Source organism: Oryzias latipes, chromosome 9 (assembly GCF_002234675.1).
Source record: "Oryzias latipes chromosome 9, ASM223467v1".
In the NCBI taxonomy this organism is placed as follows: Eukaryota; Metazoa; Chordata; class Actinopteri; order Beloniformes; family Adrianichthyidae; genus Oryzias; species Oryzias latipes.
In genome coordinates this window covers 8901446-8917542 of record NC_019867.2, presented here as the reverse complement: position 1 = coordinate 8917542, position 16097 = coordinate 8901446, and the positions used below count along the sequence as shown (strand labels likewise).

Here is a 16097-nt window from a genome sequence, read left to right as displayed (position 1 = left end):
TGCCTAAGACTAAAACAATATGGGTGGAAGTCAAAAATACCACTGATCCAGGCTTTGTCAATGAAGCTGCAAAAATTGCCACTCCTAATAGCGTCGTAAAGCTATCCTGGGTAAGAAGCTAGAATGGTCTCTTTACCACAGATGCTTTTCAAAAACAGGCAGAGAAGTCTGTTCAGGCAACTGAGGTAGGCACCACAAAGGCTAAATCTTCAAAAATCTTCAAATTGATGGCGTTTAGAGCACAGATAGGGAAGACGTGGTACTGGAAAAGACCAAAAATCCTTGATGTATCTACCTGTGATTACCAAGTTTTCCCATTGTTTTCTAGCCGCAAAAAGAAGGCGATCAGCAAGATGTAAAATATTAATAAGTTGCATAATTTTAGGTCTATTGGGCAATTTTGTGTATTTCTGTGTCCGGAATTTATCTCTGGACCTTAGAAATGTGTGGTTTGCGGTCCCTAACTGAGGTCCCTTAAGTGCCGGCGCATGTTCTATCAGACTGTGGTGATATGTGTCTACAGAGTAAAAACAAAAAAAGGTAGAAAAGTAGAAAGAATGATTGAGATAGAAAGTTTTCTTTATGGGAGGAAGTTTATCACACATGAAGCTGTGGTGAAGGTGAGGCTGACCATCAAGGTATGGATGACACTAATACTCACACACCAAAACATCACACCTAAAATATTGGTAAATCCCATTAACAAGTATGCTTTTTGCTATTTTATTTGTTGGGATGATCGTTAAGACAACTTCCTCAGATAATGTCCACACGACCTTACGTCGGCTCCAAAAGTCCCAAAAATGCCCTGCTGTGTCTTCCTCAGCTGCCGCTATCAATCACCTGCCGGAACTTTGATCAGCAAGAATAAAATCCCACCTGTTGCCTTCGACCATCATTGCTGTCTCCCTTGTACCACCTGCTGTCAATACATGTTTTTTTTTGTAGAAAATATCTTTAGAAAAGTTTTCTACAAAACAATGAGGCTAATGTGAATCAGAAATGAGTTTCGCTGGAGTAAAATGATAATATGACCTCACTGGACAAAAAATCTGCACATATGTGTATAAGTGGGAACTCAGATCTTATTAGATCAAAATGGCCTTTGCATATCAAAGAAAAAAATGGTGTGCATTTATATTGACGCATCCTAGAGTATGATATTGTCACAAAGAGGCATTGCTTCTTTCGTGTCCTTTTAAGTTTACCTGTTGTTTGGCAAATTATTTCTGTTCTGCTTACCTACTTCCTGTTCAGGTCATGATCTGACAAATACTTGTTAACCTGTTTGGCAGCCATTTTGAATAATCAGATGGAACCATTTTTGTTTTTCTCTATCTGGTTGTTTGGTTAATGTAGAAAATAAAAAAAAACCATCCCAACAGCCCCTTTGTGGTGGTTTTTACCAATTGAGGTAAGGCTATAAAGGCAGAGGTTTTTGTACACTGGGCCAAAAAAAGGGATGAAATGAATGGAGTTTATTATTGAGAGCGTGGTAGCTGGTGAACATAAAAGCTTTTCTACTCCACAAAGACTCAGACTAGTAACTTTAGCTTAGCTGCTTTGTGCCACTCTGTTACAAATGGTGTCAGAAATTGATGCAATCTGTGCTAAGTGCACCACTCCTATACAGAAATAAAAACTGAATGACCTCACTACTTCTTAACTACTAACAAACTATATGTTGCGGGAAAACTCAGCGTTCTGGATTTTAAAAGCAATTTGGACACCGTCACTACTTTCTTTTAAATGTTAAAAATGGTGTCACAAATTTCCCCAAAGTAAAAACCTAATTAGTATCAAATTTTTAGAAAGACTAATCATGAATTCACAGTGTTTTGATAATAAAAACCTGAATGATTTAAAATAATTCAATTACATTTTTAAAAAAAAATTGATTTTTTTTTTTAACATAAAAAAATCCCAAAATGCTTTAAGGACACTAGTTTTTCACCGGAGCTTCTGGAAATTTCTATGGCACTAGATTTTGGAGTTGTAAGTTTGGACAGCTCTATGGCAAATGCACTATATAGTGCACTAAGCAGTGAGTAGTGAAGCCAACCTAAATATATATAGTTTTCTTTTGAAAAGACACAAACTGAATAAGCTAAGAACTTTCAATGTAAACGTGCACACTAGTGCTGTCCCACTAAAAAATTTACCGAGCCACTGATTACTTCTACTGCAATTTGCGATCTTTTTCCATCTATTTTTGCAGAAGTGAAAGCAGTGTGAGTAGAAATTGCTGCGGTAGCACCGTTGCAGCAGCATGCACAGGTTTTGGTAATGTGGACTCGGCAGTGCAGGTGTGCACACAGCCACAAATATGTGATGAAAGGCCTTACTGAGAGCCGAGACCCTATCAGGCTCTCTCCCCCACATGGTCTCCCTTTTTCTTTCTTGACAGCTTTCCTAGGGGGGCTGCCACACAGAGGGAGGGAATAGACTTTAAACAGTAGAGTAAAAATTATAAAAGATGACAGGAAAGTAAGGCACAAATATGAAAAAAGGGAGTCTTAAGTGTTTGGACACACATTAGTGGCTAGGAGCATACTCGCAGTACAACAGTAGAGTCCATTTGGCCCCAAAGTACAGCTCTTTTTATTTTTGGGATTCCTCTGGTGACAGGGAACCCACCACCCTTTTAGAAGTGCAGAGGATTGAGGTTTGTTGACAGATATTGAGTTAAACCGGAGGACTAAACATCGCCCCCTGTTGTACCGGAGGAAGCATTAGTAGGGTTTGGGCAATGGCGGTAAAAAGAGTTTATAAGTGGAGTCAGGGATGGTGAGGAATCAACCCTATCCGGCGCTGTTGGCACCACACGGCACAACTGGAGCGCTGTGTTTCCTCCCCAGCTGCCCACCACTGCTCCCCTGAATCCCTACCCATACCGCCAACCTTCACTACCCTTCACAACCTCACCATTAACATATGTATGGCTCCCCTCGCCCCTGATTATGCTAATCACCTGTCCTGCCCCTGCAGCCCCTAAAATGGGTGTATTTAGCAGTCGGCTGGCTCCCAATGCAGCTTCCTTAGAGCCCGAGGTGTACATTCACACAGGAATCAATGGGCAGATTCTTCCACGTTGCTGCCTTCATTCAGATTCCTCTCTCCCCACCACCCCACCCCACCATTCTCCCACCTCTATTATGAAAAAAAAAAATCCTATTCAGTGGCAATGGATTCACAGAACAGAGGAAAGAGTAGTTGAAGACAGAAAAAGTTTGTTTGTAGCATGATCATGCAGGTGCTGATATGTTTTTGCAGCTTAGACAACACTGAGAAAAAGTTACTTCTGTCAATATATTTCATATGAAATAGAATCCCAAAAGGGGAAAAAAACATGTCACTAAGAACCTACATTTTTCTAGGTGAGGTCTACCCCATGTTACTAGATTTACAGCCTTCTTATTGGCCCAGTGCCCAGTCATAACAGACCGTGACATAAGCCTGAGCAGCCAATCTGAGCCAGCCATCTTCCTGTCATTTCCTGTAAAAATGGCCGGTGATTCTAGGTATCCCAAAATCACACAATCCTGCGTGTGAATCAGAAAACACAAAGTCAAAGAGCATACAAGCAGAGAAATTCTTTGCTGTTACCTAGAAATGCGGCAAAGCAGTGCATGTAAAAAAAAAGAAAAAGGTGTGTTTTACTGCTCGGAGCAGCGTAACTGCAACAAGCCTCACCTACAACACCACCTACAAAGTCCCTTGCATAAAGGACAACTGTTTGTATATGATTTTACCAAAATAAAAGGCACAAATTTTAAATACCACACATAACACATGGCAAAGTTAGTGGTTGGGTTAATCACTTTTGGTGTGTAAATTGTCCATTTCAAAAAAAGCGCAAACTTTTCTTTATTTTAATGTTTTTTAGAGAAAACTTAGAAAGTGACTGGTGAGAGAGAGAGTTTCCAAAAGTCAGGAGCTTCTGGACTGGATGCAACTTGCTGAACAAAACAAAACAATGAGTAAAAGTCATGTTCTTTTTTTAATTGTTTGGTTCAAGGTGCAACTTACACTCAGGTGCTACTTATATGTGATTTAAAAAACAACAACATATAGGCTAATGTGTTTGTTATTTTACCACTCATAGCCTCTAGAGGGCACTTTAGGTGTTTATAAGTATTTGCTACTGATAGCAACACAGAAGAAGAAGCAGTGCTTCTGTGGAGTCGTTCCAAAGCAAAACAGATGATGATGAATACAGATTTGAAGCAATATAAGACTTTAGTTCATATGCTAGAATGTTTTAATGCTATAGTTATTAGTCTGAAAAATATGGCATATACAGGGACAGAAAGAGCACAAAAAAAGCAATTGCACAATGCAGATCATTTTATTTTTCGTCTTGATTGTTTGACTTTATCCACTTTAACCCTGTTTCCTATAACAGTCTACTTTCTCAACACAGTTGCTGTTATAGATTCTCCAAATCCTCATTCCAACAAAATAACTAAACTCTGGTTTGTTTAAGAATAAGTATTCCTGTTCCCTTAAAAGTGAACTCTTATACGTTTTGCCTACAGTCTAAATGCAGATGGACTATTAAGTGATTTCAAGATTAAAGGTGAACCAAAAAGAGTAAAATGCAATGTCTACACCATTGGGTCAACATAGAGCAGTAAAAAGGTGCAGACACTAATGCTCTGTTCACACCAGATCTAGAAATGCATGCTCCATTCACACGTAACTTTGCAGGTTTTTAGGTCAACTTTTGGGCTTTGCGCGCAAAACATGCAGCAGCTGAGCGCGCATCAAAAGTTAAACCACAAGTTGAACTTTGACCGACCAGGGACTCAGATTTGACGGAAGTGCCAAGCAGTTGGAAATCAATCATGGAGAAATTAATATTTGGAATTGTGCTAGGTAAGAATTATATAACACCAAGTCTTTCATCTATCAATTAGATCTGTGAAAAAAAGCCTTGAGCAAGATTCACAAGGTTTGCACCGCTTCAACCGTTTTCACCAAGCCTCTTCCAATAGTGACTCCATGCGTTGGTATGGGGGAGTGACAGTCAAGTGTGAATGCTTTATGCTAAAAACAAAAAGATCTTTGGACTAGTGCAGATAGTTCCTTTTTCCTTATCCTTTATTTTTTTCTGGTCAATGGTCATTAAGGCATCATCTCCAAACTTACTGGGTACACCTGTTGTAGACAGGATGCAATCCCTGGATGCTATCCCTGCACATATCACACAAAAGTGTGAAATTCTTCACACTTTTCTTCATAAAAACAAAGTAAACCCATCAAATGACCAATTTTTAGGCACCCAAGGTAATTTGACAAAAGAAAAATTTAAACAATGTCTGATAAACTTTCTCCACTGCATTCTACATTCTATTAACTCCCACAAATTAGTGACAATATCCCCTAATGCTCCAAGCTAAAGCTTCAAACTTTCAATCATGTGCGATACAGACAGTTATCTTCCTGCTTTTTATGCCTTGTGTATGTACATGTGGTACTTGCTGTTACTGCCAGATTCTATGACGATGCGCTGCAGGAATTGCAATGAACTATATAGCTACATATGTGAGCAGTAAACCTGAGGGGATGTGTGTGTATTTATATATATATATATATATATATATATATATATATATATATATATATATATATATATATATATATATATATATATATATATATATATATATATATATATATATATATATATATATATATATATATATATATATATATATGTGTGTGTGTAGTAGAATAAAAGATTGTTTGCCATAAAGGTTCTCTGAACTGCAGCCTGAGAAGCATCAATCCACATGCCAATTTCTACTAGTGTACGGTAGGTACAGCAGCCAAAACACAAGCACACTATCGCTACTATACTCCGGCTTCTTCACTGCCTCTGTCTCCACTCCAACACACACACAGTCTCCCTTTGCTGTTTTGTGCTTTCTCCACCCTTCTGGCAGCCAGTGTGGTGAAGGAGGGGGGAGAGGAAAGGGGAAGGAGGGGAGGGAGGGCAGGGAAGGAGGGAGGCCAGACCACCCTGCTCTCATGGCAGGGCTGAGTGTTTACATTGCCGTGGCTCGCTCTGTAATACATCTGGCATTCTGAGGCAACTCTCTCCAGCGAGGGGCGGGGGAAAAGAGGTGGTGAGGAGGCGGGAGGAGGCTCAGGGAGAGGGGGTGCTCAGTTAAAAAGAGAGGGAGAGAAACCTTTTAAAAAAGGGGAAAAAAGAGGGATAGAAGAAAGGAAGAGGGAGGTAGAGGGGGAAGGATAAACCTCTCCACAGTCTCCTGTGGTCGGTCATTCGGAGGGCTCTGGTTTTTGAATAAGAGCGCCCGAAAGAATGCAAAATGTAAACAGAGACCTCGGAGGCATCTCAGGAAGTTGTTTTTGAATGGGAGTGCACTCAGCACACACACATACACACACGAACACACTGACACACAACACAGGTAGCCTAAAAACTTTAAAATGACTCATAGTTTTTTCAGGATAAATCTAACAGGGCTACAGTTGGGACCATGGAACAGACTTTCGTTGTTTGTAGGTTAGTCAATTTTAAAGTTTTAAAAAATGAACTGAAACTTTTAATATTTTTAAGAAATGTAATCTTATTTGCAGCAAACTGAATCACACACATACACACACATAAAGTCCTGCTCCAATCATCTTTTGATCTATTTTAAATGCATTCTCAATGGTCTTTTAGTTATTATTATGATATTTCTAGACAAAATAATGTCATTTTCTAGGACATCGTTTCTGCAGGGCAGCAGTTCTTCAAAAATTCACCTCTGAACTGTTGGCGCAACTTAAGCGTTCCCTCCTTTCCCATCATCGTTTTTTTTTTACAGTCTCTCCCGCTAGCTTACAACCCCAACCCAACATTAGTGTTGCAACAAAAATGGAGAACAATTTTGGAGCTATCCAGACAGACAAGAAAAACAAAGACGTGCCTGGATCTAGTCCTCTACAAGTGGATGCATCAGAATAGAGAGAAACAGGGAGCTTGCAGCCCACCAACTCTAGCACCTACATCAATGCTAGAAGCTTTTTTAAACAGCATTTGTTAAACCGGCCTCAGATTCACACAGATTTGAATAAAGAAATACTCAGAAATGCTAATTATATGCCTAATTTCCTTCATATATGTACTCCATTAAGAGAAAAATGCTACAAGAACGTGTTAAAAACACCAAAAAACATGATTTTCACTGGTGTTGATCTTTAAGTGGATCCAAACTATGTCCGTTTAAGTTTCAGCTTCAGTAAATTTAAAAGATTATATTAAAAACAACAAACACACAAAAAGAATTAAAGCTTCATTTTTTAAATCATCTTTGACCACCTTCCACAAACACTTTTCTGCTTTCTTGAGGCAGAAAAACACCAGCTTTCTCGACCCTGTTCTAAATCCCAAGAGGTAAGAGAAAGTAAACAGACAAGAAAGTGAAGAAGTTACTGTGGAAAAAAAAAAACTAAACTATTTTATAATGTCCTGTGTGCACAAAAACATCAGCTGTTACTATCTGAAGTGTTGCAGGAGAGATTCAAGCACGTTAGATAAAAATATCACATACCAAATATCAGAGTTGTTTCTTTTTTGGTAGAATAAAGGTGTTTTAAGATATACAATTCTTTAACATTTATCAGAGATTTGACAGAAAACTGGCCGGAACTTTATAACATTTGTTTAGAAAATAAAATAAAAATTAATTTAAAAAAAATCAGATTTACCGCCCTCTAATGGAGATTTTTTTTTAAGTGTTTTAAGATATAAACAGTTTTAACCTTTATTAGAGATTTGACAGAAAACTAGCAGGAACCATGTAAAATTTTGTTAGAAATAAAATAAAAATTCATTTAAAAAAAATCGGATTTACCACCTTCTACTGGAGAAATACATTTTTGTGTTCTAAGATATAAACATTTTTAACCTCTATTAGAGATTTGACAGAAAACTGGCAGGAACCATGTAAAATTTAGTTAGAAATAAAATAAAAATTAATTTAAAAGAAATCAGATTTACTGCCCTCTACTGGAGAAATATTTTTAAAAGGTTTCAGACAAATGTGAAAATACAGTCCAAAGATAAAATGCTCCCTTCTTTCAGCATCTGGATCCCTAGATGGACTCACAGTGGGAATACAAATGCACATTTACAAACGTACACAGGACACAAACGTACACAGGACACAAACGGCGACTGGTGACAGCTGCGCCTTCTGCTGCATTTCTTCCATTTACGCGCACACACTCACACGCAAATACCCCTCCCCTCTGCTGCAAGTCTTCACTCTACACCCAGGCCACAGGGTGAGTATCAGGTGAGGTTTTAAATAGTGGGGCCTCTGTAGGATGACCTCAGGGTCCCAGGGGTCCCCGCCTGTGGCCCTTGGACCTCTGCACCCCAAGAAAAAGCTACAGGACCCATGGCCTTATATCCCATGGCTTTGGTCCAGATACAACCCATCACAAATCTGGAGACCATGAGCTCATTTGAGGTTGATCCGTTCATAAATAACTCTTTAGACTAGATGTTAAAGACGGTGTACCATAAAATCTTTTATCCTCTATCCTTTGCTACCAAACCACAACTCAGCCCTGATTCATCCAGGCTCATCTGCTAAAGTAAGTTTAAAATCTTGCCTAAAGATTTCAAATTCGTCCTCCCAGTACTCTCTCTTCCCAGGGGTTCAGACATACAATCTTTAGCAAATGAGCAAGGGGCTGTCCTACAGGAAGGCCAGTGTTTATGTGATACTGTTTTAATTAGATGTAGCCTGTGCTCTTATTTTCTTTACAATTTGGCCCGTATTTGCCTTAACCCAGGATGCCAGAGGATGGCTCCATTTATGATTCGAAGCCAGGAGGGACTGTGCAGCCCTCTCATATCTCCCAAACTCTACTCTGGCTCCTTGAATATGTCGGTATTTCCAAGCTGAGGATGTTTGAGCGAAATGCGCAAAAAGACCCAAAGCAGTGTTTTTGTGTGGTGAGATCAAGATCGACCACAAGCACTACTACGTCTTCCTGGTTGAGCTAATCATTTCCTGTGGACATCAAGTAGATATAAACACAAGGGTATTTCTGCAGAGTGAACATGCCATACGCACATTTCCAGCTGAGAAAGTCATATACTTCCCACCATGCCTTGGGGTTACAAGGTCTCACTTCCAATTGGTCTCTGTCACTTCGTCTTATAAACAGAACTTCCTGTGTCTGAGTATCTATAAACAGTGCTAAGCAAGTGAGGTGAGACAATTCCTGCCAAAGCTGTAGCACAGAACGGCATGTCAAATATACACATTAGGTGACTCGAGTATGCAGCTAATGGCGCTCTGCTGTAAGCCTCAATCACTGTGGCCCAACCAGAGAGCAGGCGACGAGTTCACAGTAGAAGGTCCGGTCAAAGGGACTGACAGATGCAGCGCCAAGGGTAGGCGAGTCCAATAGGCCACACAGCTTCCAGGCGGGGTCGCACGCAGGTCGCTGCAGAGCGCCCATCCACATGAAACATACACAGCTGTTCTGTCCTCTCCACTTTCGCTCCTCTTTCTCTTCTAGGACGGTGGGCCAGAGAGCCGGCACAGCCCGGCGCACTGTTCCATGGCCCAGGCAGAACTAATCTATCCCTCAGCTGTGCAGTCTAATCTAAACAAACAGATCACTCCCTGCCAGCATCTGGAACCCCTCACGAACCGGGACCTGAGAAACCATCACAGCACGGCCTCCTTAACAGCGTCTGTGAGTGTGTGAGCGGCTTTGTGTCTATCACTTTAGGCCAGAATAAAATCATTTTGCAGATGTCTCCCATAGGTCACTACACAACAAGTGTCTGTCAGCTTTCAGTCAATGCAACACAACAGTGTAAGAACAATCCCAAAATAAAGCAGACAAAAACAAAACCCCACAAAATTTTAGAGCAAAGCTGCTCATCAGATGACAAGAATCTGAGAAAATAAAACGTAAACACACACATGACTCGTGTAAGGTTTGTGTAAACAGACGCACAAACTTTAGATAAATATAAACAAGCGCTCACTAGAATTCTTATCTACTACATAGAAGAACCATGGTGCATTAAAATCTATGCAAATCATAAAAATTTAACTAATAACTAACTTTAGTTCACACACTGGTTAGGCAAGTATGGCAACAACTCTTCTTCTTTTCATTGGTTAGCAGATGGAAAACTATTCAAAATATTGCACATTGCCACCTACAGTTGGGAGGGTAGAGTAATAGCTTTGGCGTGGTTCAGAGCGACCCTGCTTTATGGAGGTGTGCCTACAGAGTGTATTTTAGCTGACCTAAACCACATTAAATCATCCACAGACAATGATGTGATGTTAAATTTTTAAAATGCGTACAAACAGTTAAGACAGGAAAAAAAATTAAAGGTTTTGCAGAACTTAAATTAGAAATGTTACTATTATGTTTGTCCCATTACAAGTTCATATAATTGTTTTGCATTGGTTCAGAAAGCCAAAAAAGTTATTAATTTGGTAAGTCTTTTTTATTTCAGTATCATCGGTTGATTGTTATAGGCCCCCACAATAAATTGCAAATGTAAGCGTTTTTGCAATATCAGCCTGTGCGAGACGGCCCAAAGTGCAAAAAATGGTTACAGTGAATGTACGTGAATGTACACGTGCTAAAGCAATTTTATGGCAGCTTGAAGTCAATCGGATGGATCCCTTCATGTCCTTGACCAATCAAATGGAGCCATTTATGATAGAAGGCCACCTTCTATGTAGACATGGGTCATTTGGAGTATAATTTAAGTTATTTTGCCTTTTATTTAAATAAACAAAATAGAAATCATGTATTAGCAGTTTTTTGATTTGCTATTTGCTTATGTATCAGAAGTCATATCGTCATCCCAGTACCGATCACTAATATTGCACATCGCAAGTTTTCTTCTAATGTACAGCTCTAGTTTGCACTGTTAATGTTTAGGTAGGTTTTAGTTTAAATTCATCTTGGTTTTTGATATGAACACAGTGGAAAAAGGGGAATCCAGTGTGTTTAATCTAAAAAGTTTCTCTTGAAGGAATCCCTTTTGCCAAACTGACTAAAAGGGTGCAAAAAGATTAGAAGAGGAAGCTGTCTATCACACACTTGCAGGATGGAGAGAACAGCTAACCTGGGGAGGAGATGGGCTGCTAGAAACATTGTAGGAGTAACCCTGCTTTACTTCTGCAGCTACTTTTTAAAAAAAAGTTATGTAAGCAAAAGTCGCATTCAGAAAACAAATCTTTTGATTTGCTTCCCCTTTTTTCTGTTTAATTTCTCAAAATCTGCTCCTCCATTCATGACTCCTATTGCTGACTTCAGCCATAAGCAGAGGAATGCAGATCAAAGGAAAGGAGAAAAGCACAGCCCCCTAGCCCTCAACCCCTTTCCATCAAAGCACAACCCATGCACACAGCTTTTTTCTAAAGTTTAATTGTTTTTGTTTTGTTTGTTTTTTGTCATTAAAAGCAAAAAAAGGGGAATAAATAATAAGTGGGAGATCCAGCCTAAAAACAGCAGCTTCTGTCCAGATTCTGCTTTTTTCTCTGCAACCGGAGACACATCTTTCTGGAAAGTTGAGAGCTGTCCAAAACAGGACCACACACAGCCTCTGAGCCTTGAACTGCTGGGGGCCGACACACACACTCTTACAAAATGGCGGCTTTGACCAAACTTTTTTTTTGTAACCAAAGGATGCTTATGGGCTTAATTACAACCTTCTCCAGAAGGCTGTTACTGCTGCTTCTTGCACAGTTTGAAAAGCTAAAAAATGATTTTCAAAGTCTCCTTGTGGGATCTGACAACAAATAACCCTCTTTATTTATTCCTAGCTTCTAACAGACTTTTCCATCTCAGCATTTAAGCAAGAACTAAACAGGTTACATGCAAACTTATAATGAAGATAACACTTTAGTATCTTACCTTCCACCCAGAGTTTCTCCACATCTGTTTCCAAATTTGCTGCTTTTAAGCCCACAGCAAAGGCTCCAAAAATCATGAGCCCCACAACCAAAAACTTTCCGCAGTTCTTTTGTATGTAACAGCCCAGCCTGAATAAAAGTCTTTGGAACTTCGCTCTGAGCCACAGAGGTGCCTTTCTCCCAGTCGCCTTCCCCTGTAAGACAAGAATCCTGATGTTACTGTCGATCACAGCCCCAAAAACACCACACTTACCTGAACAGGTGAGGCCCAGAAACAAAAACAAGCACATCTGTGAAGTTAACTTCAATCCAGGCAAAACAAGACAAGGAGATCTTGTTGGAACACAGACATACTGTGCTAACCTGAAGATCTGCTGTGGTGGAAACCACTGAGGGCTCCCTGGAGTGAGCACTGCAGATCAGTAACATATAAACCACAACTTTATACTTTAGGACTAATAGTAACATCATCCTCTTCAGATCGCCCACACACAGCCTGGACACCCTTCAAGAAAAAGGGACTAACCAACATTGGTTTCCGTCTGCACCTCAAATATGGATGAAAGGAGATTAAATAATAATAATAATAATAATAATAAAAAAGATGAATCTGTCAGTTGTGCTTCTATTTGGAGTGTCATGAAGATGGCTGGTCAAACTAACCAGCATGCGTAAATGCGCACACATCTCCGTCTGTGTTTTGGAGTAAAAGACTATTCGACCCCTGAGGTGGCTCTTACTCAGCTCATCAACTACAGATATCAAGTATCTTGAATGTGGTCAAACCCACAAATGCCACACACGCGCGCGCACACATGCACGCACACGCGCCTGAGCGCGTCCAGCTGCTCGCGTGTTCCGGCCAACGTGGGGAGCGGAGGAGCCGTCACAGGGGGGTGGGGGGTATCCACGATATTTGTGAACGGAAGAGGGCAGCCACATGGGTTTCTATCCCCCGCCTCTGCCCATCTCCCGACTGTCAAACACCCTCACGTGTGTGGGGGGGCTTTGTTACGAAACAGCGCGGGGATGTGGTGAGCTGCGGGCGGGCGGGAGCTGCGTGTTGAAGCGCACAGGCTTGGTGGTGGTGGTGGGGGGGCAGAGTCCCGCAGGTTAACGCAGAAGCCACGGTGCACCAACACCAGGCAGGAAATTGGCTAAAATTTGAACCAGCACCACCCCTCCCTGCCCAGCCCGTCCCGTTACCTTCCACAGACGGGACGCACAGACTGACCCCTCTGTCTGTTGGTGAAACGCAAAAAGAAACCGGCACAATAAGAAGCTCTCATTTTGGTGAGGGAAAGAGGAGAAAAGAGCACCTCTGAGATCTGCTCCAACGCAAAGCCCGCATCGCAGTAACTCGGTCGCTGTAAATACTCCAAATCCAGCGGTGTGTTGCGGGTATAGTCCCCCCTGTTCCTCCGCGTTATCCTCGGCCGATCAGGGTCTCTGTTTTCCTGTTCGGAGGGTGCATTAGCAGCCGAGGCCATGTTGCGGGGACTGCGCGGTGGTTACCGTTTCCCACTTTATAGTATATCCCCGAAAGCGTGTAGCGATTTCCCAAGGCAACGGAGATTCACTCTCACACCCGTGAAGAAGGACTTCATACTCCAGTTGGAGACGGCGAGTCAAAGTCTGCGCCTTCCATCCCAACATTGCGTGATCCGGAGGTCTCCAGCGCGCTCACCGCATTCACCGATCCTCAGGGAAAAGTTGAAGGTTTCTTTCAGAAAGCGCGGCGTGCAGAAACGGGATTCCCATACACGAGTCTTCGGCTTGGAGGGCTCGATGGTCGCAGCATTCTGATGAGATCTCTGCAGTCTTCCCCTGGGCCGCGCGTCACGGCCAACTCTGAGATTCAATAGAAGGGGAGAAAGAGACCTCTCTCCATTTGGAGGCAGAGAAGGAGGAGGGGAGTCGGGGAAAAATACTCCAGATCCCGCCTCTGGGGCTGTCAGATTGCAGGACTTTCTTGGATCTGATTGGTTCCAGAAGGGCAAAAATTACTCAGCAAACACGACTATTATTAGCTGCTTAGCAACAGCTCACTAAAGTAGAGAGACCACCCAGGCGGGCGGACCTCATGTGTGTGCATCTCCGACTTCAGGGAAGGCTCGACCGGAGCCGAACCACTCGGTACGTTCGGGTCCATAAAACAAGGCATTTCTCAAAGAGGACCCCGGGTCTGAGGCGAAAGTTTGGGTCTGTTCGTCGTCGACGCCCGAAGAATGTCTGAAGTGAAGTTTTAAACCTTTTTCCCCCCCTTCTTTCACGTCTAGTCTGTACCATTATGGAGGTTGCGCATCAAGTTACAGTGGTTCAAGAGGAGGTTCTATAGCATTCTGTGGTGTTTTTAACAGTATGAGAACATTAAGGCTGAAGGACAAACTTTTAAACAGTTTCCACATAAATGAGTGGGTAAAAGTATGGAAAGCAAAAGTGGCACAAAATGCTAAATGTGATGTTTTGATCATTTTCAGCGTAGTAAGGCTGAAGAACACACTTTCAATGAGTGTACATCTTATTGGACAAGTATGGAAAGTCAATATGGAGTTGTGCCACTTTTGTGCCACTTTTGCTTTCCATACTTTTACCCACTCATTTATGTGGAAACTGTTTAAAAGTTTGTCCTTCAGCCTTAATGTTCTCATACTGTTAAAAACACCACAGAATGCTATAGAACCTCCTCTTGAACCACTGTAACTTGATGCGCAACCTCCATAATGGTACAGACTAGACGTGAAAGATATGGAGTCCTATACTGTTCATAATTAAATAAATAAATATTTCTTCCACTTTTGGCTTCTCCCATCAGGGGTCGCCACAGCGAACGAGTCGCATGGTAAATTTGGCAATGTTTTACGCCGGATGCCCTTCCTGACGCAACCTTCTCAAACCGGGCTTGGAACCGGCAGAGGTAGAGAAGGGAACAGGGAGCAGCCTGGAGTCGAACCCGGGTTTCACGGACGGAAGGCGCCGCAAACCAGCACGAGCTAAACTGGCTCCCGGTAAATAAATAAATATTTAATTCAATAAATAAATATGACGTCATGCAAATACACAATCAACCAATAAATCTCTCATAAATATATAAAAAGATCATGAAATTGTGAAAAACCTGCACACTGATTTTAAATTAGCCATTGTATTATTCAATATATTTCATTTTGCTTTAAAAACATGTTCATTATTTTTAAACAGCATTTTAAATATATTCATTTTAATCATGTGGAATATATTATAATTTTACGTCTTTTTTCAGAACCTCGGATTTCAAAATCAATATTTTCCAAAGTAGCTTTGTTTTTATTTCATGTTGCTGTTTTTCACAATGGCTGATTTATTTCATGAAGAGCTTTTTCAGGAGAATGGGTCTGTCTGTCAATCAAACTAGACAAGGCGGAGACACTTTTGTGATTGGCTATTCCTTTACCCAGACATGAGCAGCAGCACCCTAACTCCCCTGTCTACATCGATCGAAGATGCTTCAGCAAACGTGATGGCGCAATGCACACCCCTCAACAGTAGGGGGAGTATGCACCTCAACACATCCACAGTGTTACAAGAAATTGGGCAGTTTTGGTTCTAAATTTGCGGATAAAAGTGGCTTTGGGCGAGTGTGCATAATTCAGTTGGTTTTGTGGTCGGTTTGGCAATTTTCATCTTCTCATGAATGTATAGTAGTGGTCTAAGTTAGGCTGAGTGGTTGTTGGAGTTCCACTAAGCTTCTATGAACTGGAGTTTCCATGAACGCACCATGCCGCGTGTGGGAGGGGCAACAAGCTAATGTTTTGAGCCTTATAGCCACATGGAGCGGTTGCTTGTGCTTATCTCAGTAACAATGCATGGATGCACAATGTACATGGAGAGTGTTAAGATGTCAGAAACGTCATCGCAGGAAAGGTTCAACATTTTTCTTGAGAGGGAAAAATAAAACCAGAGGACCTGATTATAATCATTGTCTCATTGAAAATAGAAAAATATCAGAAGGTTCAGGAGGCCCGAGCAGGCTTGTCCCGCTTTGCACAGCTGCCTGGTCTCACTCTGTCGATCCTCCTGCGAGCCGACATATGTCACGATGTGAGCTGTGAGTGAATGGCGTAAGAATGAGGAGTGTGAAAGATGTTGACGACCGGAGCTCCTTTGTGGTTTGGTCCACACAAACCCTCAAAC

The 16097-nt window shown here is 41.4% G+C and overlaps 1 protein-coding gene across 3 annotated transcripts in view; it reads right to left on the bottom strand.

Moving 5' to 3' along the window:
• Positions 1-13804, bottom strand: part of ptch1 (patched 1) — a 54599-nt gene extending 40795 nt beyond the window's left edge. For all 3 annotated transcript variants that reach the window (XM_023958346.1, XM_023958347.1, XM_023958348.1), the window contains exons 1-2: positions 13244-13804; positions 11926-12118 (exon numbers count right to left, since the gene is read on the bottom strand). In XM_023958346.1, coding sequence (XP_023814114.1) covers positions 11926-12118; positions 13244-13414 — 364 coding nt within the window. In that variant the 5' untranslated portion in view covers positions 13415-13804. The remainder of the gene's footprint in view (positions 1-11925; positions 12119-13243) is intronic.
• Positions 13805-16097: the final 2293 nt, after the last annotated feature.